This window comes from Gobius niger (genome assembly GCF_951799975.1).
Source record: "Gobius niger genome assembly, chromosome: 19".
NCBI classification, from domain to species: Eukaryota; Metazoa; Chordata; class Actinopteri; order Gobiiformes; family Gobiidae; genus Gobius; species Gobius niger.
Genome location: NC_136870.1, coordinates 14,859,904 through 14,887,233, shown reverse-complemented (window position 1 = coordinate 14,887,233; position 27,330 = coordinate 14,859,904). Strand labels below are relative to the sequence as shown.

The window sequence follows — 27,330 nt, the reverse complement described above, 5'->3', positions numbered from 1 at the left end:
GCGTATGCCATGGACTGAACAGACACTACAGCACTTACCAGCATCTTCCTCTGATAGGCCAAGATCTTCTTCCAGAACGCAGACTCCTGTTGGTCGCCTTCATCCGATCTGGAAACACGCTGCCATCTCACTTTGGGCTTCTCATTAACGTTCTTCACAATCTGTGGTTTGTCTTTTTCCACATTTTCTGTCCTACTGTCAAAACAAGTGAAAGGAAATTCAAGGATGATGAAACATTCGCTGCATGGTCAAGTCCGGACTGAGAGAATAATATTTAGCCAACAATCAAAAGAAAAAGGAAGCATACGCAGATTTGTTGTCTGTGTCACTTGTGGTGTCAGGACTTGGCTCCTTTCCCTCGAGTGAAGAGCTCTTGGACTGAAACAAGAACAAAAAGAGAGATTTAGGGTGCTTATTTGTTGTTACAAACACAGACCAGACGTCAGATGTGCTGGGGTCTCATACGATGTAAGAGTTACATTAAAACACTTTCCCCTTAGGTGACAAATAAGTTTTTAACGAAGATCCTAGGACTTAAACGGTGTGTGACCTAGGCTCACCGGGTGGCGCTGTCTGGGTTCTGTGGGGGGTGTGGGGGGTGGCACAGGGGTGTTGAGCAGTTGGGTGAGGCCGGCATTGGGGTTGTGGGGGGTGATCTTGTACTGGCCCCCCTCTCGCCGTAGGTCCAGGCCAAAGATGTCCGACAGCAGCTCCGTCTCATTGGTGTTAACCGCCAGGTCGGCCAGGTCCTCTTTGGCTGAGCTCCTCTCACTCCTCCTGTCCCGCTCCCCCTCCCCGCGCACCTCATCCTGCGTTGGGTCAGGCATGTTGGCTAACAGTTCAGACACCTATGGGAACATTATCAGTCCTTAATCCAGGAGTTTGCCCCAAATACTTCATAATAGTACAGAAAAGGGAGCAAATGTAGATGCATCACATTATCATTTGAACATTCATGATTATAAGTTTAGAAGTTTGATAATTAAGTGAAAAGTTAATTTTTTTCGTAATGGAGCTTTCCAGTGCACTCACCTTTATGGTCTTGGCACCCTCCACCAGGTTTCCGCCCATGAATGTGTTGTAGAAGATTCGGCAGAATCCTCTGGCCACACTAAAGGCCACATGCAGCAGGCCCAGGAGGATGGCACAGTAACAGGACAACAGGGTTCCCACCAGCTCTTTCAGTGTCATGTTCTTCATCTTCTTCATCTGCTTCCTAAGGCTCTTCACTGACAGCACCTGTCCACATGAAAACATCCTGTAATCTCTCCACCAGCTCCTGAGGTTTGACTAAAAACTATCGATGCGGGTGATCCTGTAAATGTGCGTTGTGATGGTTCACCTTGAAGAGCAGAAGTACGTTGTAGCGCAGAGTCACCAGAGCCATGCAGACTGTGTTGAGAGTAAAGAAGCCCAAGTCAGAGGTGTCGTCGTCTGGCCTCTCTCTCTCACTCTCTTCTTTGACCATGGAGCGCTCCCCAGCATCAGACATCTGAGCGGCCAGCTGCATCTCAAAGATGGTGTCCTCACAGAAGTTTACAAAGAGCTCCATCTTCTCCTTCTCTCCTCCTTCATTCACCACATCAAAGATGAACTGACGCTTGGACTCTTTCACCTGGTCAGACACGACACGCAATAATGGTAATGCCAACAGAGGTTGTCTCAAAGAGTCTCAAAAGGAAATACTAGCAGATAATAAGTATGAAGTAGTGGTACTGATTAGGAGAACAATGTCAGAATCAGAATCGGATTGATTTGCTGTTTGTAGACAAACACAAGTCTGGAAAACACTATCTATAGTAAAACCTGTATAGCACTACACAGAACTCAAAGTTGTATTATGAAATACCTGTGGTTTCTCCCACTGTGTGCGGCTGGACTCGCTGATCTCAAAGTAAACCCTCTCAATGCGTTTGGCGCTTCCCATGATTTCAATCCTGCCCAAAAACGGCTGGAAGTAGTGGAGCACGCTGTCTGCCAGCTCCAGGAAGGTCTGCAGGCGACAGTCGTGGGGCATATGCTCGGACAGGTTGGTCAGCAGGACGGCCACATTGAAGCCTATATCCTTTATAATCAAACAGCATTAGCACTAATTAAAACACGGTCAACACAAAATAGAATTATCAAAGATATTATACTAATTAAGAATGCAGGAATAATCTTAAGAGTGAGAAACACTGATAATGAGAGCTGTGAACCTTTGCCGGCTCATGGAAGCGCTGCACAAACTCCTCATAGTCAAGCAGCTCATTTTCATCGGTCTCAGCGCAGGACAGCAGGAAGTCCGTTTCTGACGGAGTGTAGTGCTTATGGCTCTCCATGGCTTTGTGGAAGTCCCTTTTTGAGATCACTCCTGTAATTCAGAGCAGTTACAAGTCTGCACTGGCATTTGAGATTTCAAAAAATCAAGTATACACACCTTTTCCGTCCTGGTCATACTCCTTAAAGGCGTCTGACGAGGTAAGGTCTTTCAACTTGAGAAACATGTCGAAGAATTTGAGAATCATCTCCACATTGTTGGAGGACTCCACCAGCATGTCCACCATCTGCTTCCCAATGGTACCATTCACCACATTACCTGAAGAAGAAAATCAGGCATCAGCCAGGTGTGTGGTAATACACCTTTGATATGCTCTGCCTGTGCATATACAGGAGGTGCTCATCTGTTATACAGTATATTGAAAGAAGGCAAAAAGACATGGGGCCAGATCTTGTGGCGGCGCACGGGGCGGCGCAGGCTCTTGGCGAATTATTTCCCGAGTGGCGGCGCTATATGTGCCATTCGCCTCCGCCACCTGTGAGGGGGCGTCACAAGAGGAGGTGCCTACACTGATGGAAACACGGCTGACATTCACTTCCTCGTTTACATTGCGCTGTCTTGCGTTCTTTCTTAAGCCTTAGGCTCTCACAGGTCAAACTAAAAACTTTATTTACCTCATCATGAGCTAAACGATGTTCACGTCTCGAGAGAAAAAGAGCTACAGCGTCCGCTGTGGCGCGGATCGGCCCGCGCTTGTTGTGAACGCGAAGCAAAACAAAAGCACATGTTCACCCCCAACTCCCACACAACCACTCTCCTGGACGCGGAGTCGATCTGGTTGGAGGAAAATGTGTGTGTCTCAACCCACTTAAATGCGCCAAGTCTGGAGTGGCAAGATCACAAAGTGCGCTCCGACTGAGCGCAAAATGTCACGCTATCGTCTCCGTTTTGATGCACAAGATCGGGCCCAAGATGTTATAGGGCCACAATCATTTGAAATATATTGCGACATCAATGTTCCTTGCTGCTGGATGATGTTCACCGTTAACCCCATAAAAACATACTGTATATTTTTGTACTTCATGATGTACCTTCCAGCATAGACAGCAGCATGACAACCATGTCCTTCTGAAGATCCATCAGTTCCTTCAAAAGGTCAATCTGACTGGAGTCCTACAAAAACAAAATCGTAGACTCACTTTTGTTTTGAAGACTTATCATCCACTCCCCTGACAAGAGAATGAGGTCCCGACCTGCGACAGCTTCATCTGCATGTGTGCAAAGACATGGAGGAATCCCACCACTGCATCCCACAGACGACTGTGAGCCAGGCTCTGCTGGTTCCCTGTGCATGGCCCCTACAGACCACATGGGATGCATATTTTTACCCCACAACAAAAACAACATGCTTGACAGACTTATCTTGAAATATTTTTAGCAGTTGACAAAAACATTACCCATCCGCTCAAAGAGATGATGTACCTGAATATATTCCGTGAGGGTGTTGAAGACTTGTTTGGCAACATTTATGGCTTTAGAGAAGTTTCTCTGACCCTGTTCATCAATGACATCTTTGCCAGAATAATACCAGTAGAAGTCACTGATGGACTCCTGTAGAGATTTTAGAGACTCTCATGAGAATGACAGCAGCAACACTAAGCAGATTCACCAGAGCTGAGCGCTCAGACCTGGACCCGCAGAAGGTAGTCCACTGTAGAAATGATGATGTTGACTGTCGTATTGTTCCCCGTTTGTGTCCTTAAATAGTTCTGGAAATCTAAAACACACAACTCAATGGGACACAGTGAAATACAGAGATTGTGCAGATTTGAGATGGCAACAAACTGTTGAAAAATGCCTAACGCTAAAAAGGTTAAGATTAGTCCTGTGTGGCCTCAGTCAGTTCCTCTGTTCAGCGTTTGGTCAGAAATAGGTCAAACCACTATCTGACTTCAACATAATGAAGCTGGGCCTGGGAACTTTAGGATAGAGTATATGTAGATTCTTTGACAAACCTGAATTGTGTCCTTCGCAGAGCAGCTGCAGGAAGCGGAACAGGTCACACGTGAACTGATCGTCCTGCATGACCTTCTCGCCTGGAGGAATAAAACAGCCCAACAGGCAGACAGAGCCCATGCACAAGCAGGACAGCCGGGGAGGGGGGTACAGGAAGATGAGAGTGAACAAGGATCAGAAGAGATGGTCCCAGACCAAGCGCATACACTTCAAATGAGAAGTGGAAACCACAACACTCTGAGACTCTCAATGTGCAGCAGTAAAGCCACGCTTCCACTGAGCTGTACAGCATGATATGGTATGGCACAGACTCCTAGAAGAATGTCTTAAGACATCTGTGTTTTTGCTTGGGCCACATGTTTAACCAGATTAAACTGTTCTTCACGGACACAGAGAGTATTCACTGTAAGTTGTAACTGTCAAAGCCCACTGTGCCAACCCACATGACACACTTCAGTGGAAGCATGACTTAAAGCTGACTCTTTCTGTGGAAAGAAACTATGAGCTGCGGATAGTTTGTGGAGTTCACTAATGTGTGGCTGTGAACCAGAAAATGATGAAACACAATGAAAAGGAGGTAAGACACCAAAGGACAGTTAAAAGTGTAAGTACAGTTAACACAGAGAGTTTACATAGACATACAGTATATGCACACAGGACAGCAAACTGCACTGAGCTGGGGAGAAGAATCTCACAGTGATACTTTGCCTGTTCGCTGCTCTGTCCACTGGGCAAAGGTGAGAATGTACCGTGTGTATGTGTGGGGTATATTCACTGGTGGGCTGGCTGAACTCACTATCAGCACAGTACACTGATGGTCAATGGTCCTGACCAACAGTGGTTTAAGTTGAAGTTTTGATAGATAAACAGATGACACACAAACTGAGAATGTACTTCAACAGACAAACACCAACACGTGACCAGATCCAGACACAAGAGCTGTGACGGAGCGGAGGAGGGACAGAGGGAGCACTGGATTAGTATTTACCCCGTACCAGACGTGCTTTGCATCCTGAGTTGAGTTTGACATGACAGGATGAAAGAAAGGAAAAGCCTTAACCCCCAAAGACCTTCATAAGTAAATATTTCTTTGATATTACAGAAATGTTGCAAAGTTGATAACGAAGTTCAATTGTAGCACTTGAAAAGCAGTATATCTGTTATTCATTTATGTATCTTTGTATCCGATTTACTGCAGTATTACTTTGTTGCAGGATAGTTACAGTGAAAGATAAATGTCTTTATTTTCGTCTGAGGCAGACTGGAGGTAATACTGTATAGAATATGGATCAATCTGAACTTGAGATATTTGCAATCACTTGCCTTCAAACGTCCAATAATTGCAAGCAGAACCAGACAAAATCAGAATGAGGTTTAACAATGATGTTGTAGTATTATAACTCAGGCATTTGGGGGTTAGATAACATCCATTTGTATTTTAACAATGGAAGTCTGTGGCAAGGTAATTCTTAGGTCAGATTAAGTTCAGCTTAATTTCTCGGTACTATTTTGTTTTCCAATTTCATCATTCAATATTTTGTATTTTGTTCTCATTTAGCGTATATATTTAATATATTGAAATTCATTCTTTTTTCCTGTAAAATTAGAGTTTCTCATGTTGTAGATTATGCCACTTCCTGTTCCTTGGCTGAGACAGTCCTCCTGCGAGGCTGCATCCTGTTGACAATTCAGTTTAAGAACTCTTCATGACCAGCTTGAAACAATATGAGAGCTACTCCGTGTGGATTTGTAAGTTGTTGTTTTTTGTGTGACTTTAAGTGTCTCTATTCAACAGGCCACATTTTTGAATAGACAATGATAAATCTTTGGACGTGGACGTCCTTGGAAAGTGGACAAATTCAAATCATTTGGAAACAAAGTGGGGTGTAGCGTGTGAACCTGTTTAGTACTAATATTTAATAACAAATAAATATAGAGCCGCGTTTACTGCCATGAAACCATCTTAATACTCAGGACTTCAGCACAACTGACATAAACCAGAGAAGAGGAAGAAAGAGACCAACCAATCAACACACAGCGAAATGGCAGAGGCATAATTACCACGCTCATGACTGGTGACTGAGGAAAGTGCCCAAAACAAACATGAGAAAAGAAAGACAACAGAGGAAAGAAAGAGTATAAGAAACAAAGAGTAAAGTCATAACCAGGACCAAAGCTGGAGGCCCAGCCCTAATCAAAGCTGACAATCTGAGTGTTCACTCCTAATAGAGGTTCAGGAATCTCATTTAAATCTGGGCTTTCCAGTGGAAATGTTTAGTCAGGGACAGGCACAAAGAGCCATACACACAATATTTGCAGTGCCCTGTGTACATAGGCCTACACCTTTTCCCTTTGTAAATCCCACCTGGAGTAGATGGTCTCTTCATGCCTAGATTCAATCAAAAGACAATGTGACTTATGAATGAGATCTGTGTAAACACGAGACATCAATGAGTGAACTTTACTGAGACATTACACAGGCACCAGACATTACACACAGACTATGCTTCTCTGACCAAGAATATAAAGAGTAAAAAGTGTCACTTCAGTTATTAATATGTCTGTGATACAACAAGGCATCATGCTTATATGCTTATAGGTACTTTACTAATCTCTCTTGTAGTAAGATTACCTTTAAGAAACTATAACACTAAGGGCAAGCAATATACAGAACATACTACAACATCTGTAAATCAACTCTAGAGAAATGATGAATGTGGACAACACAGAACAAATGGGGAGTGTGGGAAGGGGTGCATGTCAGCTAATGTTTATAAAGATATGGTCTTGGTGTAATGTTGTGTTACAGAAGTTATTAACAGTTACTGTACCTGATCCTTCCTCGGTCACCATTCCCAGACCCTCGGCTTTGTTCTGTCGCTCAAAAGCGTTTAGGTCCAAAACACTGTGACAGAAGGAGAAATGTTATGTCTTACTTACTTGTTATGTCTTACTGTCACTTACATGAACCTGCACCTTTCATTTAATATATATATATATATATATATATATATATATATATATATATATATATATATATATATATTTTACAATGACATGATCTGACTATTAGTCTCCATGTCAACCGAGTGGATGATGTACCTGCACGACTGCATGAGCCTCGCCAGACTCTGGAAGAATCCCACATCCTTTTTGTCTTTCAGATAATCCAGCATTTTCTGTGAAAGGAATAAAAAGGAGTCTTCGTAGTATCCATGTGGGGGTGACTGTGGCTCAGAAGGTAGAGCAGATCGTCTGTGGCTACAATAATAGTTTCCCACCGAGCATAGAATGAATGAATAATGACCACAGTGTAGCGCTTTGAGAAGCTACTCAATCGTATAAAGTGCAAGTAAGTCATTATTATTATTACTGTCCCGGGAACTCGTAGGGAGTACCTGCTGCACTGTGGAGTTCCCTCCGTTCAGAATGGCTATGCCCAGCTTCAGAGTGGAGGCCACCATCAGGCCCATCTCACCTGTGGGATAAACAAAAAATACTTTTCACATTTCTATTTAACACAGATATGTCAGTCATTCCACTACTATAGTCTTAACCTGTGCTTTTCACTTCTTCATGACTTCTGTCCGTTTACTTACATCAACCAAAAATATTCTTTCTCACCTGCATGCTTTTTACATGAATAATGATACGTTTTTTTTTTGCAGAATCACGTTGCTGGAGGATCACCTATCATACATGTTTTTAGTGGTAGGAGAAACAACAGTACCTGGAGGAAATCTACGCAGACACAGGAAGAACATGCAAACTCCACACAGGAATACACTCTCTGTTATAATACTTTGTGGGTGATCTGTACCTTTGCTGGCACTGAGGGTTTGGAGCACCATCTCCGCAGCTCCACGGTCATGCAGCCGAGCCTGCTGGTACAGCAGCTTCTGCTTCTCCATCTCCTTTTCCTGTTGACACAGACAACCCAGTGACTGCTCTGCTACACAGACAGACTCTGCTGCTAATGCATTGTCCAGACCAGTAGAGGGCATACCTCAAAAGTCTTCACTTCTTCACCATCTTCATCCTCTTCATCATGGCAGCTCTGAAGAGAATGAAAACACAATCAGACTCTACAGACACTTTTTCCACACAGATAGTCACTAAAGCTCAAGCAAATCAATTGTAATAATAAATAATATGAGATTCAAATATTGCTCAATGAAAGAATATAATAATCCAACCAAGATGTTTCTAGCAGGAAGCTCATACCTTTGCCATAATGTCCGCGTAAGCCATGTAGAGCATGTCCTCGTCCAGTTTACTGCAGCCGACACAGAGAGAGAGAAAGTTAGGAGATATATTAGTTTTTGCCAATGATATTTTTTTCAAAATAGTAAAATACTTTCAATCTTGTTCACAACAGTTAAAAAGAAGTAGAGTAGGCACCATTTCTCAGTGAGGGCAGTTCTGCTGAAGAGCTGGATGATCTGATGCAAAGGATCAATTAGCTTTACTCCTTCTTCATCATCTAATGATTCCTGTTCACCAGGTTTCTGTCAAAAGAAACCAAATAAATAATTTAAAACAGAATTTCTTTATGGTGAATCCAAAGCACTAGTTTGTATTGAGATCTTACAGCCAGGTCTTCTATGAGTTTATCTTCAAAGTAATGCTCTTCTGCTTCTATCCAGGACTTCTCATAGCCCTGCAGGAACAGGTTTACCGCCCGGTGCCTGCTTGGACAGCACAGTCAATAGAATCCTAACTACTAGACAAAACATTTGGGTCTGTGCACACTACCGTGGCAAGTTGTAGAGGGGTGCCATTCGGAAACATGCCACCACTGCCCTTTTCCTCTGTTTGGAGAGAAGCTTGTGCCACACAGCTTTCTTACTGCGCTGCGGATGCTCCACCTGAAGAGAGAGAGACTGAAGAGTAAGATCTAGCCACAGTCACTATGCGGAAACTGCATTTCGTGGGACACACCTGGTCCAAATGGAACAGCACATGTGCGATGTCCAGGACTCTGTGCACAGTCTTGTTTGGGTCTGAGAAGGCTTCACAGTGACTGGGAAGGTCTCGGTACAAAGCCCGCTGCCAGCGGATGGCCGGGTCTTCCAGCTGCGGGACACAGAGAGAGCTTTGGCCATGTCTCTGTCAGTGTGCTGTTATGTCCATGAGCATGCACTCACCTTGCCCTGCAGGTGGAGGTTGTTCCTAATGGTCTCTCTGACCTCCTCCTCTGTGTCTTTCTGATTTAGAAGAGAGAGTGTGGCTGTTAAAGCTATACTGTGAGCTGGAGCGGTGTGCGTGTTATACCTGAGTGAAGCGGCTCTTGGCCAGTGCGATCAGCTCCTGCTCCCCTGGTGCACACATATTGAGCCCCACAGGCAGCAGCCTCTTCAGGGTGGCCACAATCAGACTGGTCTGCATAGAGTAACGGTCTCCTTTCCTCTTCATCTTCTTCCTCTCTTGGTCCGACACTATGCCCTAAAACCGTGGGAAGCGCAATCATTAACCCAAGTTTACATTTTGTTAATTAACTTAGTTAAAGAGCTGCCATAGGCCTTTTACCTTGGACATCTTACACTTGGTGTCAGAGATGAGGAACGACATGTTGTTGATTTCATTCTGAACCACAAAGTTCTGCTCCTCTCTCTTAAAGTTCTACAGAATAAAGACCAGACCATGATGATGTAGATGTAATTGACTGTAGTTTCTGTTTGCATCAAAAAGGTTGTAGATGAATTGGAAATGTGTCTTACATGAGATTTGGCCCAGAATATGAACACTTCAGCCACCATGCGAAACAGCTCCTCAGCTTCTCGACTGGACTCCTTCAGCCATCGTGCCCTGTCAACACAGTCCACTGTCAACTTTAAAACAAAGTCAAAGAAGTTGGATATATGCCCCATCCCTCCCAGCGTGGGCTGTACCTATTGTAGTCCACAAACCGGATGAGGAGGGGGTAGAAGGCATACAGGTCCCGCACCAGGATAGTAAACTGATCCATGATGAGCAGCTCTGTCTCGGACATCTCCCCTCTGCCCTCTGCCTTACTGTGTTCCTCATCCAGAAGCACCACCGAGGCTTTCTGAGAACAACATATGGTCGCAATGGCACTACTGCACTCGCTTATCATATTTACTAACTCATATATAGATTTCAAAGAGAAGACAATGCTGACTCTTACTTTCTTGAGCTTGTCCATCAGAGGTAGGAAATGGGTCTTGAGTAGTTCTGGTTGAGCCTTGCTTATGATTGGCTGAGAGAAAACTTCAGGACAGTGGGAGGGGCATTAGAATAAGTCCTTAACCAATCAGAATAAAAAGTCATGAGCGAGATCTACCTGCCAGCCTCTTCATCCAGGCTCCTTCATCGATGCCCAGGTTGTTGTAGATGATCTTGAGGATGTTGCCTAGCAGAGCGTTCATGTGCTGTGAGGTGACCGCTGTACAGAAGCCCTCCGCCCGCTCCACTGTGCTCTCCGGGCCGTGCTCCCACCAGTGGGACATGTAGTTACACAGCATAGGTAACACCACCTGAACAACAGCAGAGAGGTGACCACTGCAGCTTTTGTTCATGACATGTGAGGAGTGACTGCTCCTACCTCCATGATGTGGGGCATCTGTGTGTACCTCATGCCAGACTGTGCCAGCTCAGTTATCTCCTGTAGGCATGTGTCGAGGCTGGGGAGGAGCGGACACACTTGGCCCACCTGTCCCTGGAGGCCAAGGGCTATATCAAAAACAAAAAATAAATAATATATATATCAGACTCATTTGGGACTTCTAGACACAGAGATCACTTGAAATTTACTTGTCATCTGTTTTTAAGTCAACTTTTTGATTAACATTTCATTTTCTTTTAGCTTGTGTGGTACACAAGTTATGTCAATATAAGGACATAGAAAAGGACAAAGTGTTGGGCAGACCTAAACTAACTCTATCTGTGTACAGTTACCCGAGCGCTCTTTAGTGGCTCTGCTGTTGTAGATGGAAAAAGGGTTGAACTTGTTCAGGTGGGGCTCGAGGAAAGCGACAGGAAATGCAGCGGAGAATGCTGCAAGACACTTTCCTAAAGCGGGTCGCTGTCTGAACACAGAGACATCAGATGTTAAATGGCAGAAAACTGTATTTTACTACAATCTACTGAAAGACAGGCACACACCTCTCTACATAGATACTTGTGTTGGTGCCCAGCAGGTACAGACTGTTGAGGATTCTGTAACAGGAAACCTGAACATCGTCCACTGAAAAAGGACACACAGAGGCACTGTTAGGATCCACCTCAGATTGCAGGACGGGCTGAGTGTGAGGAGCGTACAGATCAAATCCTCCCCGAAGGCGTTCTGCCCGATGTGCTCATACAGGGATGACAGCACGGGCAGCAGAGCCACAGTAGTGTAGTTGATGATCTGCGTGACTCCGCGCGGCTGCTCTCGGCTGTGGCTGAACTGACCCAACTGCAGGTTCTCCTGGGTCTTCTCCAGGTCTTCAGCTGCATTCACAAAGTAGCACCTAAGGGCCGCTTTGACTGACTCCAGACCAGTCTTCATCACAGTCCTGAAATATGCACAAATCATAAATATGTCCATCCTGTTATTTGCAGAGAGTGTGTGGGTGTCTCTAACCTGGCATCCAGGCTCTGGCCCAGGATCTGCAGACAGTTCACTATGGAGCTTGCATTGTTTCCTATAAAAGAGAGACGGCAAGTGAATGGGCATAAACTTCACAGCAGGAATGGTGCCAACAATATAAACCAGTATAAAAGTATGAGCAAAGTGAGAATCTCAGATAGCTGACACCAGGTTTACAGGCAGATTTGACAAGTCAAAATAACAAATTTATTTTTAAAACTTCTATGACTCAGTTTTCGATTTTGAACAATAGGGTTTCAAGCATTTGATTAAGAGTGCCTGTGATGCTTGTCAACATCAGCAGCTCTGTCCCAGAAGCTCGGCGGTGCCATGAGTCAGTTTCACACATTTAGACCACTGTGGGACAAAAGCTTTTGCAGAGAACCTCGAACACATGCAGGACCACACACAAGTGTCCTTACCAAACAGGGATATCCTGTGTCTGACCAGAACGCCCAGTTTGCAGAAAAGGCTTGAGAGTTTCAAGAGGAGCATGTGGAAAATGAGAGGAGAAGAATAGAGAGAGGGACGTCAGAGGTGAGGTCTGTTGAAAAGCATCTCCCAGACCTGCTCCTCATCATCCACTACATCCTTTACAAATGTGCACTCAACTGTTGATGACCTTTCGACACAGAGCATGCAGTCAGTTCACTTTTAAATACAGACCTGGTCACCATCTCCTTCTCCTTGTTTGAGGCGTGGCCACCGCTGCTGATTGGGTGAATGGCTGTAGACAAGAAGTAAAGCCGGTGGTTTTTGAAGTACTGGTCCAATAAAGGCAGCACAACCTGAAGGTCAAAAACACGTCTAGTGATCAGAAAGCAGAGAAACAGAACAGCAACAACGCACTGAAATATATTCCGCTTTTCCAAACCTTCCCGAAGAATTTGATCTGTTGTTCATGTGGAATCTTCTCTCCTTGTTGTCTCATCCCCACATCTGTGTATGAGGGAGGAAACACAAGTCACAGTTTTACAATGTTAAGTCAGCGGTTCTCAAACAGCGCCACGGGTTCTATTGTTGTTGTGCGGCCTGCTTCCGGTGGTACTCGGCCCCTCGTAGAAAATGTCCAATAAGCCTGTGCTTTGACTTTAAATGCAGGTCTCACCAAAGTCCATCATGTGCTGGTGCGCCTGCTCCACATAAGTGATGAGCTGCTGCAGGAAGGTGTAGGCGAAGCGCTTTTCTATGGAGGGAGTGTCCAGCTCTGGAGACTTCACACCCCTGAGAACGCACATCAAGAGGAGCACAAGTAGAGATGAACGAGTACTAATGAAGCAGTTTTTATTATTATATTTGTGTCTAATTGGAACCATCAAGATTCAGTTCAGATGGAGCCCTAATATGTACAAGCTGCGAAACTAACACATAAATAATGATCTATTTCATACATAATATAACCCCATGGAGACATACTGTATCTGTCTTATTATCCATAAATTATCAAAATATTAGCTCAAGTCATATTTCAATGCATAAAGGCATTGTGGAACATTTCTAAAAGTCTAATACTGTACCAGATAAAGGATAGAGATCGTAATAAATACCCCACACTTAATTAAGCCTGCTGTTCATTTTACCTGGACACCGTGTATCCATTGATCTGCAGGAACTTGAGGATGTCCTGTGCCTTTTCTCTGTCTTTGGCCTTTTCTTTGGCGGTCAACGTGTCATAGGGGACCAAGAGCGGGTGGTTGCCTCCCCCTGTGTGCAATAGCAACAGTCAGCTACAAAAACCTAAAGATTATAAATGGACACTGTACCTTTGGCTTCCAGTTCTTGTTTCTTTTTCCTGGCCCAGATATTGTGGTAATTCTCTGCAAGCAACTCTGCCATGGACTGCAGACAGGGAGAAAGTGTCAGCATCAGAAAGCATTACACATATACTATGTGTGTGTGAGTGTAGCATGCGTACCTGCATATCTCGGGACAGTGTTACGTTGCTCATATCAATAGGCCTCGGGATGAATGTTGCACCTCCTTCAAATGATAGCTGAGAGGGGCAAACATACAACTAAAACTTTCTTAATAGTACTAGTCATAGTAAAGTATTAGTAAATAAAAAAGAAAAAGTTATAGTAATAGTATCCCTCCTGTGTTAAAGAAAATCTGCTCTGACCTGGCTGGCCAGAGAGATCCTCCTGGACTTGTTGCTGAGACTGGCTGGGTCCGGTTCCTTGATGCGCTCTATGCTCCAGCCCCAGGAGAGCATGGTCTTCAGAGACTCAGTGACGGGCCAGCGGTACCCCTCCCTGTCCTGCACATAAACAACAGAGCGTCAGAGATACAGGGCAAGGGCAGCCATGAAGCAACAACTGTACCTTCTCAGGAAGACTTTTGTAAGGCTTCAGTAAAGTGTGTGTCTTTGAGATTTCACACATCTGATCTCCGTGGGACCAGCCACATGAAAGCTAGATAAAAACATATAGAGCAATCACGTATTATTAGAAACAATTAGAAGCAATTAAGATATAATAAGACCAAGTGTCCTCACCTTTTCTGTGCACCACTTCTCATGGTTGTGTTCTGCATATCGTGTAATGAAACAGTCCAGTTTCTCAGGCACAGTCACACTGAGGACAAATGACATAGTTCAATAAAGCATATGTTTTACTGTATAAAATAATCTCTTTTAATGCTCTTTACTTGGTGATGTCTGCAGGCTGAGGTGTGAAGTTCCCTTCTGAATCCATGGAAGACTGCTTCTCCATCAGAGTCATGTAGTTGGACTCCATGTAGTCTGGGGGGAGAGCGCCTGCCACAGCGCTGAGGCAGGGCAGAGCCAGCTTAAACAGCTCCTGCTCATAGGCCTGTGCACAAACATCATGCTTTACACCATAGTGTCTGCATCTCTGCAACTGTAGCAGGAAGTCCTGCTGACCTTACGTGACAGAGCATCAAAGATCCCCCAGAAGAGTTTCCTTGAGAGGTGCAGCTCCTCGTCTGACGCTGCCCCGAAGCTGCCCCAGCCTCCGGACAGGCAGTAGTACTTCCAGCAGCGCTCATAGTGGTTGGTCAGTAGCTGAAAAGGATGGCCTCTCAGATGACATGTCTTCATATTTGTATTGTTTGTTGAATGTACTGCTCATCAATAAAGGTAGGGATACAGCATTTGTTACTTTACCTTTAAAGGCATCTTGGTGTGTTCATTGAGCAGAGGAACATCAAACACCAGCCTCCTCAGCAGATGCTGCATCATAGAAGGCCTGAGCTTCCTGAAGAAGAGGGTTTGGGTTACACGCTGCTTAGTTCTCAGAGTGATGCATGGGGATGAGCTTACCCGCACACAGTGAGCAGGCACTCCTCAATGGCATCACGTTGGGCCTTGGTCAGACAACAGCCTCTGGACAAGCGGTACACAGTGTGCAGCAGGGAGTCGATCAAAGAGGCAAACGGCTCAGTGCCCGCAAACAGAGGAGCACATTTAGTCAGCAATGGCAGCACCGCAGTGCACAGGTACCTGTTCAGGGCCAGTGCCATGTCTGTGGCACTGAGAGCCGCCTGGCACAAAAAGCAAAGACAACATGCAGTTTTTAAACTCATTCTGACATTTGTAGTCGTCGATTTGCAATATTACGATCCTACAGTGTCCAGAGAGGCAGCTGCCCTCAGGTCAGGTAAAAAGCCAATCTCCAGTAAGTGCAGGAGGAAGTTCTGGTCTTCTATTCCATAGACCCTGTCCAGGAACAGCACCATGGCCGCTTTGTGGTCCGGACAGAAGCCGGCTGACATGTCTGGCTCCAGAACCACACCATCTGCCATCAGTCGAGCATACTTGTGGTTACATTGTATCCAGTCACATGCAGGTTAACAATACGATCCACGCAGCTAACCTTTGGTGAGGCTGGGCATGGAGAAGGGGATGCTGATGACCCCCACCAGGTCCTCTATGGGAATAAGAGAGCGGAGGATGGCTCTGATCCGAATGGCCTCCCCTTTGCCCGCGTGTATCAGCTGAAGGCAGAAGACAAAAGGTCACGGTTCTGTGACATGTTGAGAATGTAGAATACTGTCAATGTTTGCAGTTTCTCACATGCATCTCAGGGGCGCAGCGGCCAAGAAGGTCAATCAGTGCTGAGTAGAAGGTCATGATGGCGTTTCCCATGTGGATGGTGTCATCCTCCTCATCCTCCATCAGGTCACTGTAGTATACACAGAAGAAACAGCTTGTTTTATCATCATCTTGCCTGCACCAGATTAATGAAACAGATGAGGCAAGAGAAATATTTGAGGTGACATAAGAACAACACAGTTTTTACAAATCGTAATATATTATTATTGTTTTACATATTCAAATGTGGTTGTAGTGGGTTTAATCCTAGATAAATAAAAAATTATGAATAAGCAGTCTTACAAGCTCCGATTACTCTCAGTCGTGGGTGAGGGGCCGTCACGGGAGGGATCCTGAGAAGTCTTTATGGCTTCTTCCATGGCTGACAACAGGCCATCTCCTCCCTCTCCACGGAGAGCAGGACCAAAACACTCTGGTCTGCGGATCAGCAGTCTCACCACCACATTGGCATTTTCTTCCACACTTTCCCCTGCACAGAATCATGTGATCACCTCTGTGTTCAACAATACACGGCTCACATAATGCCTACATTTTTACCATTGCAAAACACAGCAAAACGCAGGAAGTCCAAGTAGCGCTCTCCCTCTACAGGGTTCCAGCCGATGTCGGGGTAACCCTTCCGAACCAGCATCGCACAGCTCTGCAGGCCACAGCCGGCCAGGTAGCGTACCACCTGTAATGCCAGGACACTCATGTGCACATGGTTTATGTTCATAAACTGGGGTAATGTTCATGTACTGTGGTTATGTTAAGAGTGAACTCTGCACGAAACAATTACCTTCTCCAGGTCTGGTTCTCTCAAAGCCAAGGCCAGCTCATTGTTGTCCATTACAGACGCCGCAGCCACGTCCAGAGGAGTTGAACCACGCATTGAGGGTGATGCTGAGGGGAAAATATATAGAATATGAACAACCATGCATCTTTTCAAATTATAGGAAATAGATAACCATGTATATCTTTCAAATTTAGACTGTTAGATCTCCCACCTAAACCCACGCTGCTGTTCTCCAGGAGGTAACTGAGGTGGTCAAACATGGCCTTCTGGTTCTGACGGCTGATCCGGCAAAAGTAACATAGAAATCGACAACAGTTGGCCACCATCTTTGGGAAGGTGATTTCCTGTAACACATTTACAGAGGTAGTATGAACAGAGCGTAGACATGGCATTGCAGGAGGAGAGCTGATACCTTGGAGTCCCCTCCACTCAGGACGTTGACCATCACCTCCATGACCGTCTCGTGCATGCCCAGTGCTCTCATTAGGTTAGGGTGCTGGTAGAACACCTTGTTGTTCATGATATCACTGCACAGACAGTAAATGTCATATGAATTTACATGAAACAAATGGATGTTATTGATGCTTGATCGCACAGCAGAGGTGAATGAGGCTTAACATGAGGTGTAAGCACTTTTGAGCTGAGGTTTGTTTCAGCTTCACACCAGGACTGAGGCCTCTTAAACTTATGAGGGATAGCAGAAGAAATAATGGCAAGCCCTCACCCCAGTCCTCGAATCATAAGTTTCTCCTCCTCTCGCCCCATGCGAACACTCAGCAGGGAGCGAATCTGCCCCAGGGCGGCCAAGAGGGTTATAGTGTCCTCTATTGACACAGAGTTTATGGTGTAGGCTTTGGGAAGAGCGCGAACCTGGAAACATCACATAAGCAGGTGAGTAATGACTATTAATGAAGTGGCAAATACACAATGAGTAAAGTCTGGCAGCAAAATTACTTCAGAGAGTATTTAATTAAACATCTATGCAGGGGCTTCATCTGTGTGGAAATTGATTCTAATAGGTTTACACACTAAGGCTCCAGTGATCAGTCCAGCCGTACTCACCAGTCCTCCAATGCCGTCGTACTGGCGGTGGAGCAGGACAAACATGGCCCGGACCAGCTCTGGATCCTCAATGACGGCCTCCTGAGCCCAGCGCACCATAGTGTCTGAGATGAGCTGCTGCAGAGTGCCTGTGAAGGAAAAGACAACATGCTTTAGGCCAGAGAGAGGAAAACATGACAGGAGGGTGAAAGGAAAGAGACAACAGGACAGAAGGGGAGAGGACTATAGAGCAATTGCTGCTTTTAAAGGGACAATACACAGAGAGAGTAGAGACATAACAGGCACAGAGAGGGGATGGTAAACGTCATTATTTATGTGGTTTGGAGGCCACTCACTCGGCTTCCTGCCCCGTGTCTCCAGAGGAAGAAGTGCCATCTTTTTCTTCAGATACGACACTTTCTCCACTAATGACATGAGGCGCCCCCTGATCGTGACATCAGCGCCCCGGTCCATGGATCTATTTTCATCCAGTTCTGTACCAGACACAACGCACATCACAAGCAATTAATCATCAAAACCACAAAACTAACACTCCATGTATCTCTATTAATAAAGAGGGGAGGTGTTTACCACAGTGTCGCATGAGGTCGTCATGAAAGTCCAGGAGCTGCTCCCTGATGTCTGCAGGACAGGGGCACTCCTGCTTCTCATCTTTAAAATTTAACAGCATGTTGATCTGAAGGACAAAATGTACAAGTTTATAAGATAAATAAATAAATAATCTAAATAATACATTCCAAACTAGTGGATTTGTCATATTAACAATGCAAGAGAACTTGAAAACGCGAAGTTAAGATTGTTTTTCACAGAGTTTCTCATTGTAAGTGTGTAGACTCTACCTGTTCCTGGGGAGGCGAGCGAAACTCTTTGGTCTTTTTAGCTGTGAGGGCAGCAGACATGTTGAGGGCCAGCATTACTTCATTGTAGCGAAAACGCTGATTGTCCTGAAGACAAGCCACAAAGTCATCGGAGAAGGCCACCACAGCCTCGATGCGGTGGCGAAGCTGGCAGTCACACAGGAAGCACAGCACGTTGCACATCTGCCAACATGGAAATAAACAAAGCACTTGAGAAAGAGCAGCTTTATCCCAGTCACTGCTGCACTATTGGAATTAATGCACAACATCTAGATTGTTAATGTTGTAGATTATCATTTATTTATATGAAACAGAAAAAGTCAAAAAATGAGTGGGAAAAAGATCATATAAACAAAATATTTATGTTGAGGAAATGTAAAAAATAAATAAACAAGCTAAAGGGTAGAGAGTCACCTGTAGTTTGACTGACTCTGGGAGCTTCATCTGCAGCAGACCCTCTTTATTGACGGAACCCGGCTCATCAGGACCCCCCTCAGAAAAAACATTTGGTTCAATCAGACGGAGGATCCTCTTCAGGTCTCCGTTCCGGAACAGTCCCATGATGAGCATGGTGTACACCAGTTTGATGACAGGCACAAAGAGGAACTCTGTGCTTCCTCCAATGGGGTCCCGGACGTGCATGTTCCCCTCCTGCACTGCTTCAGTCAGCATTTCGATGGTCTTCTCCTTCAGGACATCCAGAGGAAACTCAGGGCTGTACTGGAAGCAGTCTCCAGACAGTGTGCCATCACTGCTGTGGTTGAAGTGTGCAGAGCGACTACAGACGAAGTTGGGGGAGGAGAAGTGCATCCGTGGTTGGAGTGAGGTGCTGAGGCCGATCCCCGGGAGCCCCTGTTCATTGGTGTCTTCTGGAAACAGAGTGATGCTCTTGGTCTCCTCTGTCATTGGCACAATGTATTCATTGTTCATCATGAGGCGAGCAGTGGAGTAGCTGCTCAGGTGGATGTCAATGAGGAGTTCGTAGTAGCCCACTCGCAGCAGCCCTGCAGTCACACAACACAGGGTAATGAGTTTTGGATCGTCTACCATGATTAAATACTTCTGCATAAATGGAAAGGAATTGCAACAGAGCGAGCTGTAGTGTATGCGACACAAATATGTCAGTACCGGGCATGTACTTGTCCTGAATGGCCTGCAGCAACTGGGCTTCGTCCACGTGAGAGCAGAGGGCGTGGGCCACGCGCCGGTTTCCCAGGGCACAGATGGCAGAGTACAGTCTGAGGGTGTGGTAGTGAAACCGCAGCAGCTCATTCCTCTCCGAGAGCTCCAGGACATCCACCGACCTGTGGCACAGAGGCAGTCAAGTACGTAGCATGACTGCACAAACACAACAAGATCTGTCTCAATCAGAAAGCTGTGACATGTCTTCTTCTGATTACACACGTGGACCTTGGTACTGAGGCACTAAGAATGATTGAGCTCTCCACAGGACAACACCTACCTGTTCTCCTCTGGGATGTGCAGAGACATGAACTGGAGAGCCTCAGAGCACTGCACCAGCCATCCATGTCGGTCATTTACTCTTGATATACCCACCTACAGCACAGAGCATATAACACAGTGTGTTACAGGCCAAGTCAATAACAACACTACAGCTGGCCACATGTGAGGAGTACTTACTGTATACAGACAACTCTGACACTACTTACTACATGTTATTGAGTCATGTTATAATGCCTAGTACCTTGAGAAAGTGGTTGGGTACTCGGCTCCATAAAACTGGAGTGAGGAACTGCACATGGAGGCGCGGAGGGCACTGTGGAGAAAGGTTCTTCCGCTCACTGCGGAAAAGCGCCGCAGACAGAGGCATAATGTTCTGACAATAAAAAACAGCAACAGTATAATAGCATGAGTCATTGTTATCTTTGTAATGATCATATATTATATATCTCTTGTACCTTGATGCGACCCAACTCAAACTGGAAAACATTTGGACTTGTGGCTTTGGCAAACACCGCTGGGAACAGTTTGGTGCTGGGCTCCACCTGGAGGAATATCACACATGGATATTATTGGAAACATATTTTAGGATAAGCGTAGTGCATCTGCCAAACAAGGAGAGAGAGTGAGATAAGGACCTGGTAGTAGGTGTTGAGTTCTTTTCCGTTTGCAGTGAAGGACAACAAGCCTGTGGTTGTGTCCAACAAACAGCCGATCTCTAGACCATTGTTGTTCCTGCCCTGACCTGGACTGCTGCTCTCTCCGGCCCACACCATGTAACAGTTACTGCGCTTTATACTGAGGCAGAAATCAATCAGCAAAGGGAAAACAATAAATGGAAAGTGATCATGGACAAAAGAGAAAGTGCAATATCCACATAGCATCACTTATTCTAGTTTTGGCCTCACCTCTCATGCACTTTGCCTTTCTCGTCGCCCAGGGTTACAGTGACTGTGCGCACTTTCTGCAGGTCAAAGCCAGGGTCATACTGGTGGAAATCTGAGGTGACCCAGCCCACCCACACACTGCTGGGCTCCTGCCCCGGAAAGATTCGCACCGAGTAGTAGTACTGCACACAACAAAGCACAGAAAGAGTCTCTGCATTATTTACTACAAGGACAACACATGAACTCATATATAATAAAGGTTCCTTGAATCCCAGACGACTGCCATGAAGTGGTACTTCAAGCACTGAATCTCTGGCGGCCAGCAGAGACGAAATAGAACTAAAAATCAGAAATGAACTGAACTGTAATCATTTATATCTTTCATTCTATTTATTTCATCCCTGCTGACCACCAGAGATGCAGCGATATACCAATTAAATATATGTTTTTCCTTTCATGTAATGAAAAGGCAGCAATGTTCTAAACAACGATGGACTAACTGTACACTTGTCAACGTAATTACACGTAAGTCCTTTAAATCTTACTGTAGAGGCGTGCATTTCATACTCCTTATCGTCCCTCTCATCCGCAATATCTTCTTCGGGCTGAGGGGTCACTGTGGGGCAGCTGTTGTCCGGCTTGTTCCTCTTCAGCATAAATCTGTGAGACAGAGTGGGAAAGAGGAAACAACAGACATAAGACAAAAGGTTCTGTCAGCTTGTTAGTTATTTGCACTTTTTTTAGATGCTGCCTGAGTATCAGCAATATTCGGCCAATCTCACCTCTGTTTGAGCTTGGAGGGCTTCTCCTGGGTGTAATCTTTGTGGTTGTTGAACTCGTCTCTCTCGGGACCGTTGGGGCCACTGTAGCTGTGTGACGTCTTCATCAGAACTTCAAAATCTGACACTGTTTCAAAATCCTCCAGCTCCTGCAAATCCAACAGTGGTCCCATGAAAACAGTGGCAATGGATAAAGTAAATCATTCAAATTCATTCCATGGTGAAGCTTTCGACAATACCCTTTTGGGGGAGAAAAAGCAGCTGGTTCTGGAGAATGACTCAGCGCACTCTACTGGCATGCTCAACCTGTAAAACATGATGTCAGGGTTGTTGTTTTGGGAGCCAAAGGACTTCTGGATGACCTTCAGGCAGGGGCAGGACTCTACGTTTCCATTAGTGCGAGTCACCTAGAAACATACATTAAAAGAAGGAAAGAAAAGTAAATATGTCATCCGTGCATATTTCCGTATAGACTTTTATCGATGTATTTCAAAAAATATTAATACCCCTCTAGTTTTCCTATGTTACAATGTTGAAGTCTGAAACTGATTGATGTGTTATACTTAAAATACCTCGGGTTTAAAATGTTAATAGGCAGTAAACCTAAACTCTGTGTTCTCGGAAAATGATGTTGTGTGTGTGTGTGTGGGGGCGGGCACTCGCCTCTATGTGCTGGTGGTGCAGGGGCACAGGGACAAACTGGGGCAGCCTCTTGCTCAGCCACATAGTGACGTCCCGGTTCATGTTGACGGCAAATGGCTCGTAACCCTCTTGCAGCCCACAGATGGTGAAGTATTTCAGACTGCTCACATCTTTGCCAAAGTTCATCCGGCCCACCTGACACACCCCGAGGCTGCACACCGGGATGAAACCTGGAGGAGCATGCAAAGGTGAACAATTGACTTTATGTTTTATGTAGCATTTCTAGAGCACTTGCGGGCACTTTAACACTAGATTTGTGTATGTTTTATAACTTCAAAAAATATATGCATTTTGAAAACTGCTAACAGTCTTTCAGCTCTGTTTTTTGAACATATAAAATGAATGTGTCGTTGGACCAACGGGAAGGAAACAACGAGAGCTGCCAGCTATTTGCAAGAAAGGATTGAAATGACCAGAACAAGACCAGTGAAGTTTTGTTTTTGTTTTTTTTAACCCCGGAGGAGCACCACCTCATGACATCAGCATTAACCTCTTAACTGAGCACATTTTCTCTATTTTGACTTTCACCAAATCTAAAATCTAAAAAAAAATGCAGCAAAACAGGCGACAAAAAAGTGATAAATAAGCAACAAAAATGCACCATAAAAACGGACAAAAAGTGACAACAACGTAGCGACAACGCAAGGAAAAATCTTAGATCAGTTTTGTAGGTCTTCGCTTTCAAATGAGGCGTTACTCTGGCTTAGAGGCTGTAAGCTCCAGTCGAGAAGCTTTCACATTTGAGTACAGCCGAACTGGAGAAAATATGCTAAGTTAAGGCGGGGGGTTAAGAGGTTGAGTAGAGCTTGATTTGTAAATCTGTTGTTAGTGCAGCACTTCTGACTCAGAATCATAACAGGACTTCCATTGTCAGTGAAAGTTACATTAACAAACTCTATTGTACTGCATTGATATTTGCCATAGGGGCCATGCATTTTGAGCTTTTGAGATTAGGATATAATACACTGCTCACAAAAACTTAGGGCACACTCAAAAAACACATCCTAGATGTAAATGCCAGTCAGGGAACCTCTGGCTAGCACATGGAGGGCTGTGCGGCCCTCCAATGAAATGCCTCCCCAGACCATCACTGACCCCAGAAATTTGACTGACTTGGAGTTACATTGTGTTTTTTGAGTGTGCCCTAAGTTTTTGTGAGCAGTGTATTATAACATCATTAAAATACAATCAAAATCATGTACAATAGGCCAGGGTGAATGAGAGTTTACATGCATGCGCGTTTCGTTCATTAGCATGCACTTCAACCAACAAAAAAACAAACAAACATGGTCGTCAGCTCAAAAAACAGTGGGCATTTTAACAAATCTGAAAGCTTTAAATTATAAAACCAACCGTCTCCGACTTCAAAGTCCTTAAAGGCCAGCTCTGAGCCCGAGTCGTCCAGCATGACTTCTCCGTTGAGCGTGAACATCATGGTGTGTTCGTTGAGGTCCACCATACAGCCCACCACATCTCCACTCTGCCAGGCCCGGCCAAAGTGCTCATTGCCCTGGTGCCAGCGCTGAACCTGGGAATATCACATCACACGTTAGGCCTGCAACATTTTGTCAGTAATAATGTGTGAACGTGTTTCAAAATGCTCTTGCAACCATATTGTAATTGATGTGTATAATTGTGACCATGTAATCATTAGTTACATTGAAAAGTTGTGATAAAGCTGTACCTTGTAGCCATCAAATACAAAGGCCTGGTCATCGGAGCCCAGTTCTTGGTCTGGAAGGCAGCCTGGTCTGGCCCACCCCACTCTCATCTGTCCCGCTGTGAGCACCTCCACCAGGAGACAGCCACAAGTGAGTGACAATGACCTCAGTATAATCATAATCATCAATCATAAATCAGATGTTATTATCAGGTTACATCTAAATTGCTAATCATCAATCAATATGTTAAGAGCATAACATTCCTATACACATCTCTGTGGGTCATCAAACACTAATGCATCTCTCTACCTACCTCCAGCTCAAAGTACCACTTCTCCGCATTCACGCAGTAGGTTTTCTCGGCTCGGAAAATGCGGAACCTCTCAGCCGACATGGTGGTGAGGTCAGACTGAGCTGGAAGTGAAATATGAGATCCATGATAGAATTAATCCAGTAACGTTATCAGAACAAGTCGAAAGAGCAGCGCTGGCTTACTGTGGTCCTGGTCCTGAGCCTCCAGGTTGTATCCGTAGCCGAGCAGCGTGCGCACGGCCTCTCGAAGACTGTCCTTGTTCGATTTCTTGGTTCGTTCATCCAGCAGCATGTACGGGACCAGCCGGGGATTCCTGCGGTTCTTCACATCCTGAATCAGAAAAGGGCCGTTTCATTACCATGAATAATTGATTTATTCTGCTGTGAGCGCAAGTCGTGTTCACTGGAAAGGCATCCTCAACTAGAATACCAAAGTGTTGAATATAAATGTAATTGAACTTCTGCTAACACAAAAAAGTAGACAATTTTAAGTATTGACATTGATATATGAGGATTAATACTTTTCTCTACAACCAACATATCAATATTATAGTATCGATCTGCCGTTGACAATCTCATAAATCAACACAATTTTCACCAAACTCCAGGATATTTCAGCTCTGACCTGCTGGATACCGTAGGTCCAGCCTTGGCGAATGCGGTCTCTGGCCCACACATTATGAGCATTCTCGGCCAGTTTGTCCACCATGGCCTCCTGTGTGGAGGTCAGTCTGATGTGGCTCAGGTCCAGAGGAGCTGGCTTGTACCCGCTGGACAGCTCATAACTGCACACAAAAACACTTGTGCATTGAAATAAATCTTGAACCTGAAGTATTCATGACTGAAGAAGACCCTTGCAATAAAAAATGCTTCTGTAAATATCTGCTCAGAATAACTTACGTTGATGAGAGTTTCATGCTCCGAACCTTTTCCACTGCATGTTCATCAGCCAGGCCAACATGGCAGCCCAGTGCCAGGAGAGTCCTGCACAACACACAACCATGTCTTCTATATTAAGCTCTCAGAAAAAGGCTGTGGTCTAATGGCATTTCAACAACAGTGTTTGACAAGGCCTTACTTCAGAGTCTCCAGAGACATCTGGAGGTTGTAGCTGCGCTCTTGTTCAGGCAGTTTCGAAAACTCCACCAAACAAGGATGCTGCCGCTTGTTGTCATCTCGCACCTCAATGACAAAAAAATCAAGTCCAACAAATGTTGAATACCAGATGCATGAAAATAAAAGATAACTCTAACTCACTGCTCCAAACATCCATCCCAGTTCGATCTTGTTCATGACCCACAACTCATGGATGTTCTCCGCCAGTCTCTCACGGATCCTCTCCAGATGAGGAGGCAGCACGATCTGTAAACAGTCCATGTCATGTCAGGGCTCTTCACACTTCTAGATCAGGGGGGAGGGTTTAGTACCTGACTGGTGTCCACAGGGGTGGGAGTGAAAGCTGCTTGGCTTAATGTAACAGTTGGTCCAAGCAAGTCTTGTGCAGCTGTTTGATCAGCACTGGCTTCTAGTTTCAGTTTCTCTCGTGGCAAAACAGCTTCATAACAAGGAGCGTATCCAGGAGGAGGGAGGAACTTAAACTCCCCATGACGACCCCCCAGGAGAAATCGAATCCTGAAGAAAATGTCATGCTCACAGTAAATAACAACAACAACAACAACAACAACAACAAAAAAGACGTTTACACTGATTTAGAAAAGTACTTACTTGACTCCAGCAGAAAAACTGGCCACAGGGAAAAAAAGGCCATCCACATTGAAGTTCTCAAACATGCCTTGCACTGGCTGCCCATTGATCCTGAAGGAGATACTGGGCACACTCAGATCGAGGCAGCAGCTCACCACATCCTCAGCTTTCAGGAGGTGCTGGTTAGGTGAGCTGACTGTGCGATCAATGCAGCCTGTGCAAGTGCAAGACAAAGGACAATCTCACTAATCCATCTCAGTTTATGGCCATTACACGACAAATCCACTGATCTTACAAAGGCTTCATGAAGCAGCATGGTGACCTTAACCATGCCAAGTCTAGATCTGAATGTGGTCCCTCTTTATAGTGTGATATAGTAGTAGTTAGTTAATAGCTGCCTTGAGTCTTACCGGACCACAGGTGGAGTCCATCAAAGCCGTAGGAGTACAGGTCATCCCCCACACCGTTACCCCCCCAGCCCTCTCCTCCACTGGGGCAGGGGCTGTAGCCACTGGTGTTGGCCCAACCCACCCTTAGGTGAGTGGCCTCAGCCGTGATGAAAGCCGTGGCCTGGTCCACAATCAGCTCGTAGTACCATTTCTTATATTGAGCCGAGCCCTCACTGACCCCCAGGAAAATGTTGGGGCGTATGCTGTTCAGAGGGAAAGAGAGTCTAAGCGATCTGCCCATATTAAAAAAGAACGTGTGTGTGCTGGGTGTTTTGTGTTGGGGGCATATGAACCTGCTGACATGGTTGGTGAGCCTGGTCTGCAGGAGCAGGTCTCGCCCCGGGAGCAGATTGTCACAGATGAGGTGTTGGTTGGAGCGCACTGCCACACCGTTACACACACACAGAGAACACAGCACATCCAGGACCTACATCAGGCACATAAAGACTGTAGCTTTAGGGGGAGTTCCCACGTGACATGTTCAGAGTGTGTCTGTACCTTATGGTTGCGTCCATGCTTATCCAACAGTGATATGATGGATTTGATGTGGCCCTCTTTGATAATGTTCAGAGCCTCAGGACTTTCCACCAGCACACAGTGAAGCACCTCAAGTATCCCTAAAATAATAGTATCGTCTCCGTAAGGAAATTCATTTGCAGTGAGTAAAAAATACACAAGACACAACAATAACCACAAAAAACAGATTGACACATTGACAACATGAAAAGATCAGTACTGT

At 45.2% G+C, this 27,330-nt stretch overlaps 1 protein-coding gene across 3 annotated transcripts in view; it reads right to left on the bottom strand.

Moving 5' to 3' along the window:
- The window catches only part of ryr2a (ryanodine receptor 2a (cardiac)), a 46,811-nt gene that overhangs the window by 7,153 nt on the left and 12,328 nt on the right, over positions 1–27,330 (bottom strand). For 2 of the 3 annotated variants that reach the window (XM_079578140.1, XM_079578139.1), the window contains 86 exons: positions 27,090–27,208; positions 26,885–27,018; positions 26,553–26,794; positions 26,164–26,356; positions 25,866–26,070; positions 25,696–25,800; positions 25,517–25,620; positions 25,339–25,422; positions 25,064–25,223; positions 24,622–24,769; positions 24,440–24,540; positions 24,150–24,254; positions 23,819–23,993; positions 22,427–22,635; positions 22,003–22,170; positions 21,767–21,912; positions 21,530–21,644; positions 21,006–21,166; positions 20,736–20,895; positions 20,556–20,642; positions 20,342–20,473; positions 20,099–20,193; positions 19,765–19,940; positions 19,051–19,640; positions 18,619–18,819; positions 18,350–18,455; positions 18,115–18,252; positions 17,780–17,907; positions 17,442–17,587; positions 17,130–17,244; positions 16,929–17,061; positions 16,721–16,824; positions 16,480–16,615; positions 16,225–16,411; positions 15,904–16,012; positions 15,704–15,824; positions 15,456–15,625; positions 15,151–15,371; positions 14,995–15,085; positions 14,752–14,892; positions 14,517–14,680; positions 14,365–14,443; positions 14,192–14,281; positions 13,990–14,127; positions 13,786–13,863; positions 13,634–13,709; positions 13,451–13,574; positions 12,979–13,094; positions 12,745–12,809; positions 12,537–12,658; positions 12,293–12,342; positions 11,865–11,925; positions 11,558–11,796; positions 11,402–11,483; positions 11,195–11,325; positions 10,842–10,969; positions 10,581–10,773; positions 10,425–10,507; positions 10,168–10,325; positions 9,997–10,084; positions 9,806–9,898; positions 9,551–9,721; positions 9,424–9,483; positions 9,218–9,352; positions 9,032–9,144; positions 8,868–8,964; positions 8,678–8,784; positions 8,501–8,552; positions 8,283–8,333; positions 8,097–8,196; positions 7,675–7,754; positions 7,379–7,455; positions 7,108–7,181; positions 4,276–4,356; positions 3,949–4,037; positions 3,743–3,871; positions 3,514–3,618; positions 3,352–3,433; positions 2,420–2,578; positions 2,199–2,353; positions 1,850–2,065; positions 1,343–1,615; positions 1,033–1,239; positions 561–848; positions 308–378; positions 39–195 (listed from right to left, as the gene is read on the bottom strand). In XM_079578140.1, the coding sequence (XP_079434266.1) occupies positions 39–195; positions 308–378; positions 561–848; positions 1,033–1,239; positions 1,343–1,615; positions 1,850–2,065; positions 2,199–2,353; positions 2,420–2,578; positions 3,352–3,433; positions 3,514–3,618; positions 3,743–3,871; positions 3,949–4,037; positions 4,276–4,356; positions 7,108–7,181; positions 7,379–7,455; positions 7,675–7,754; positions 8,097–8,196; positions 8,283–8,333; positions 8,501–8,552; positions 8,678–8,784; positions 8,868–8,964; positions 9,032–9,144; positions 9,218–9,352; positions 9,424–9,483; positions 9,551–9,721; positions 9,806–9,898; positions 9,997–10,084; positions 10,168–10,325; positions 10,425–10,507; positions 10,581–10,773; positions 10,842–10,969; positions 11,195–11,325; positions 11,402–11,483; positions 11,558–11,796; positions 11,865–11,925; positions 12,293–12,342; positions 12,537–12,658; positions 12,745–12,809; positions 12,979–13,094; positions 13,451–13,574; positions 13,634–13,709; positions 13,786–13,863; positions 13,990–14,127; positions 14,192–14,281; positions 14,365–14,443; positions 14,517–14,680; positions 14,752–14,892; positions 14,995–15,085; positions 15,151–15,371; positions 15,456–15,625; positions 15,704–15,824; positions 15,904–16,012; positions 16,225–16,411; positions 16,480–16,615; positions 16,721–16,824; positions 16,929–17,061; positions 17,130–17,244; positions 17,442–17,587; positions 17,780–17,907; positions 18,115–18,252; positions 18,350–18,455; positions 18,619–18,819; positions 19,051–19,640; positions 19,765–19,940; positions 20,099–20,193; positions 20,342–20,473; positions 20,556–20,642; positions 20,736–20,895; positions 21,006–21,166; positions 21,530–21,644; positions 21,767–21,912; positions 22,003–22,170; positions 22,427–22,635; positions 23,819–23,993; positions 24,150–24,254; positions 24,440–24,540; positions 24,622–24,769; positions 25,064–25,223; positions 25,339–25,422; positions 25,517–25,620; positions 25,696–25,800; positions 25,866–26,070; positions 26,164–26,356; positions 26,553–26,794; positions 26,885–27,018; positions 27,090–27,208 (11,648 nt within the window). Of the gene's footprint in view, positions 1–38; positions 196–307; positions 379–560; positions 849–1,032; positions 1,240–1,342; positions 1,616–1,849; positions 2,066–2,198; positions 2,354–2,419; positions 2,579–3,351; positions 3,434–3,513; positions 3,619–3,742; positions 3,872–3,948; positions 4,038–4,275; positions 4,357–6,337; positions 6,356–7,107; positions 7,182–7,378; positions 7,456–7,674; positions 7,755–8,096; positions 8,197–8,282; positions 8,334–8,500; positions 8,553–8,677; positions 8,785–8,867; positions 8,965–9,031; positions 9,145–9,217; positions 9,353–9,423; positions 9,484–9,550; positions 9,722–9,805; positions 9,899–9,996; positions 10,085–10,167; positions 10,326–10,424; positions 10,508–10,580; positions 10,774–10,841; positions 10,970–11,194; positions 11,326–11,401; positions 11,484–11,557; positions 11,797–11,864; positions 11,926–12,292; positions 12,343–12,536; positions 12,659–12,744; positions 12,810–12,978; positions 13,095–13,450; positions 13,575–13,633; positions 13,710–13,785; positions 13,864–13,989; positions 14,128–14,191; positions 14,282–14,364; positions 14,444–14,516; positions 14,681–14,751; positions 14,893–14,994; positions 15,086–15,150; positions 15,372–15,455; positions 15,626–15,703; positions 15,825–15,903; positions 16,013–16,224; positions 16,412–16,479; positions 16,616–16,720; positions 16,825–16,928; positions 17,062–17,129; positions 17,245–17,441; positions 17,588–17,779; positions 17,908–18,114; positions 18,253–18,349; positions 18,456–18,618; positions 18,820–19,050; positions 19,641–19,764; positions 19,941–20,098; positions 20,194–20,341; positions 20,474–20,555; positions 20,643–20,735; positions 20,896–21,005; positions 21,167–21,529; positions 21,645–21,766; positions 21,913–22,002; positions 22,171–22,426; positions 22,636–23,818; positions 23,994–24,149; positions 24,255–24,439; positions 24,541–24,621; positions 24,770–25,063; positions 25,224–25,338; positions 25,423–25,516; positions 25,621–25,695; positions 25,801–25,865; positions 26,071–26,163; positions 26,357–26,552; positions 26,795–26,884; positions 27,019–27,089; positions 27,209–27,330 lie in introns of all 3 variants that reach the window. The other variant, XM_079578138.1, reaches the window with a different exon arrangement.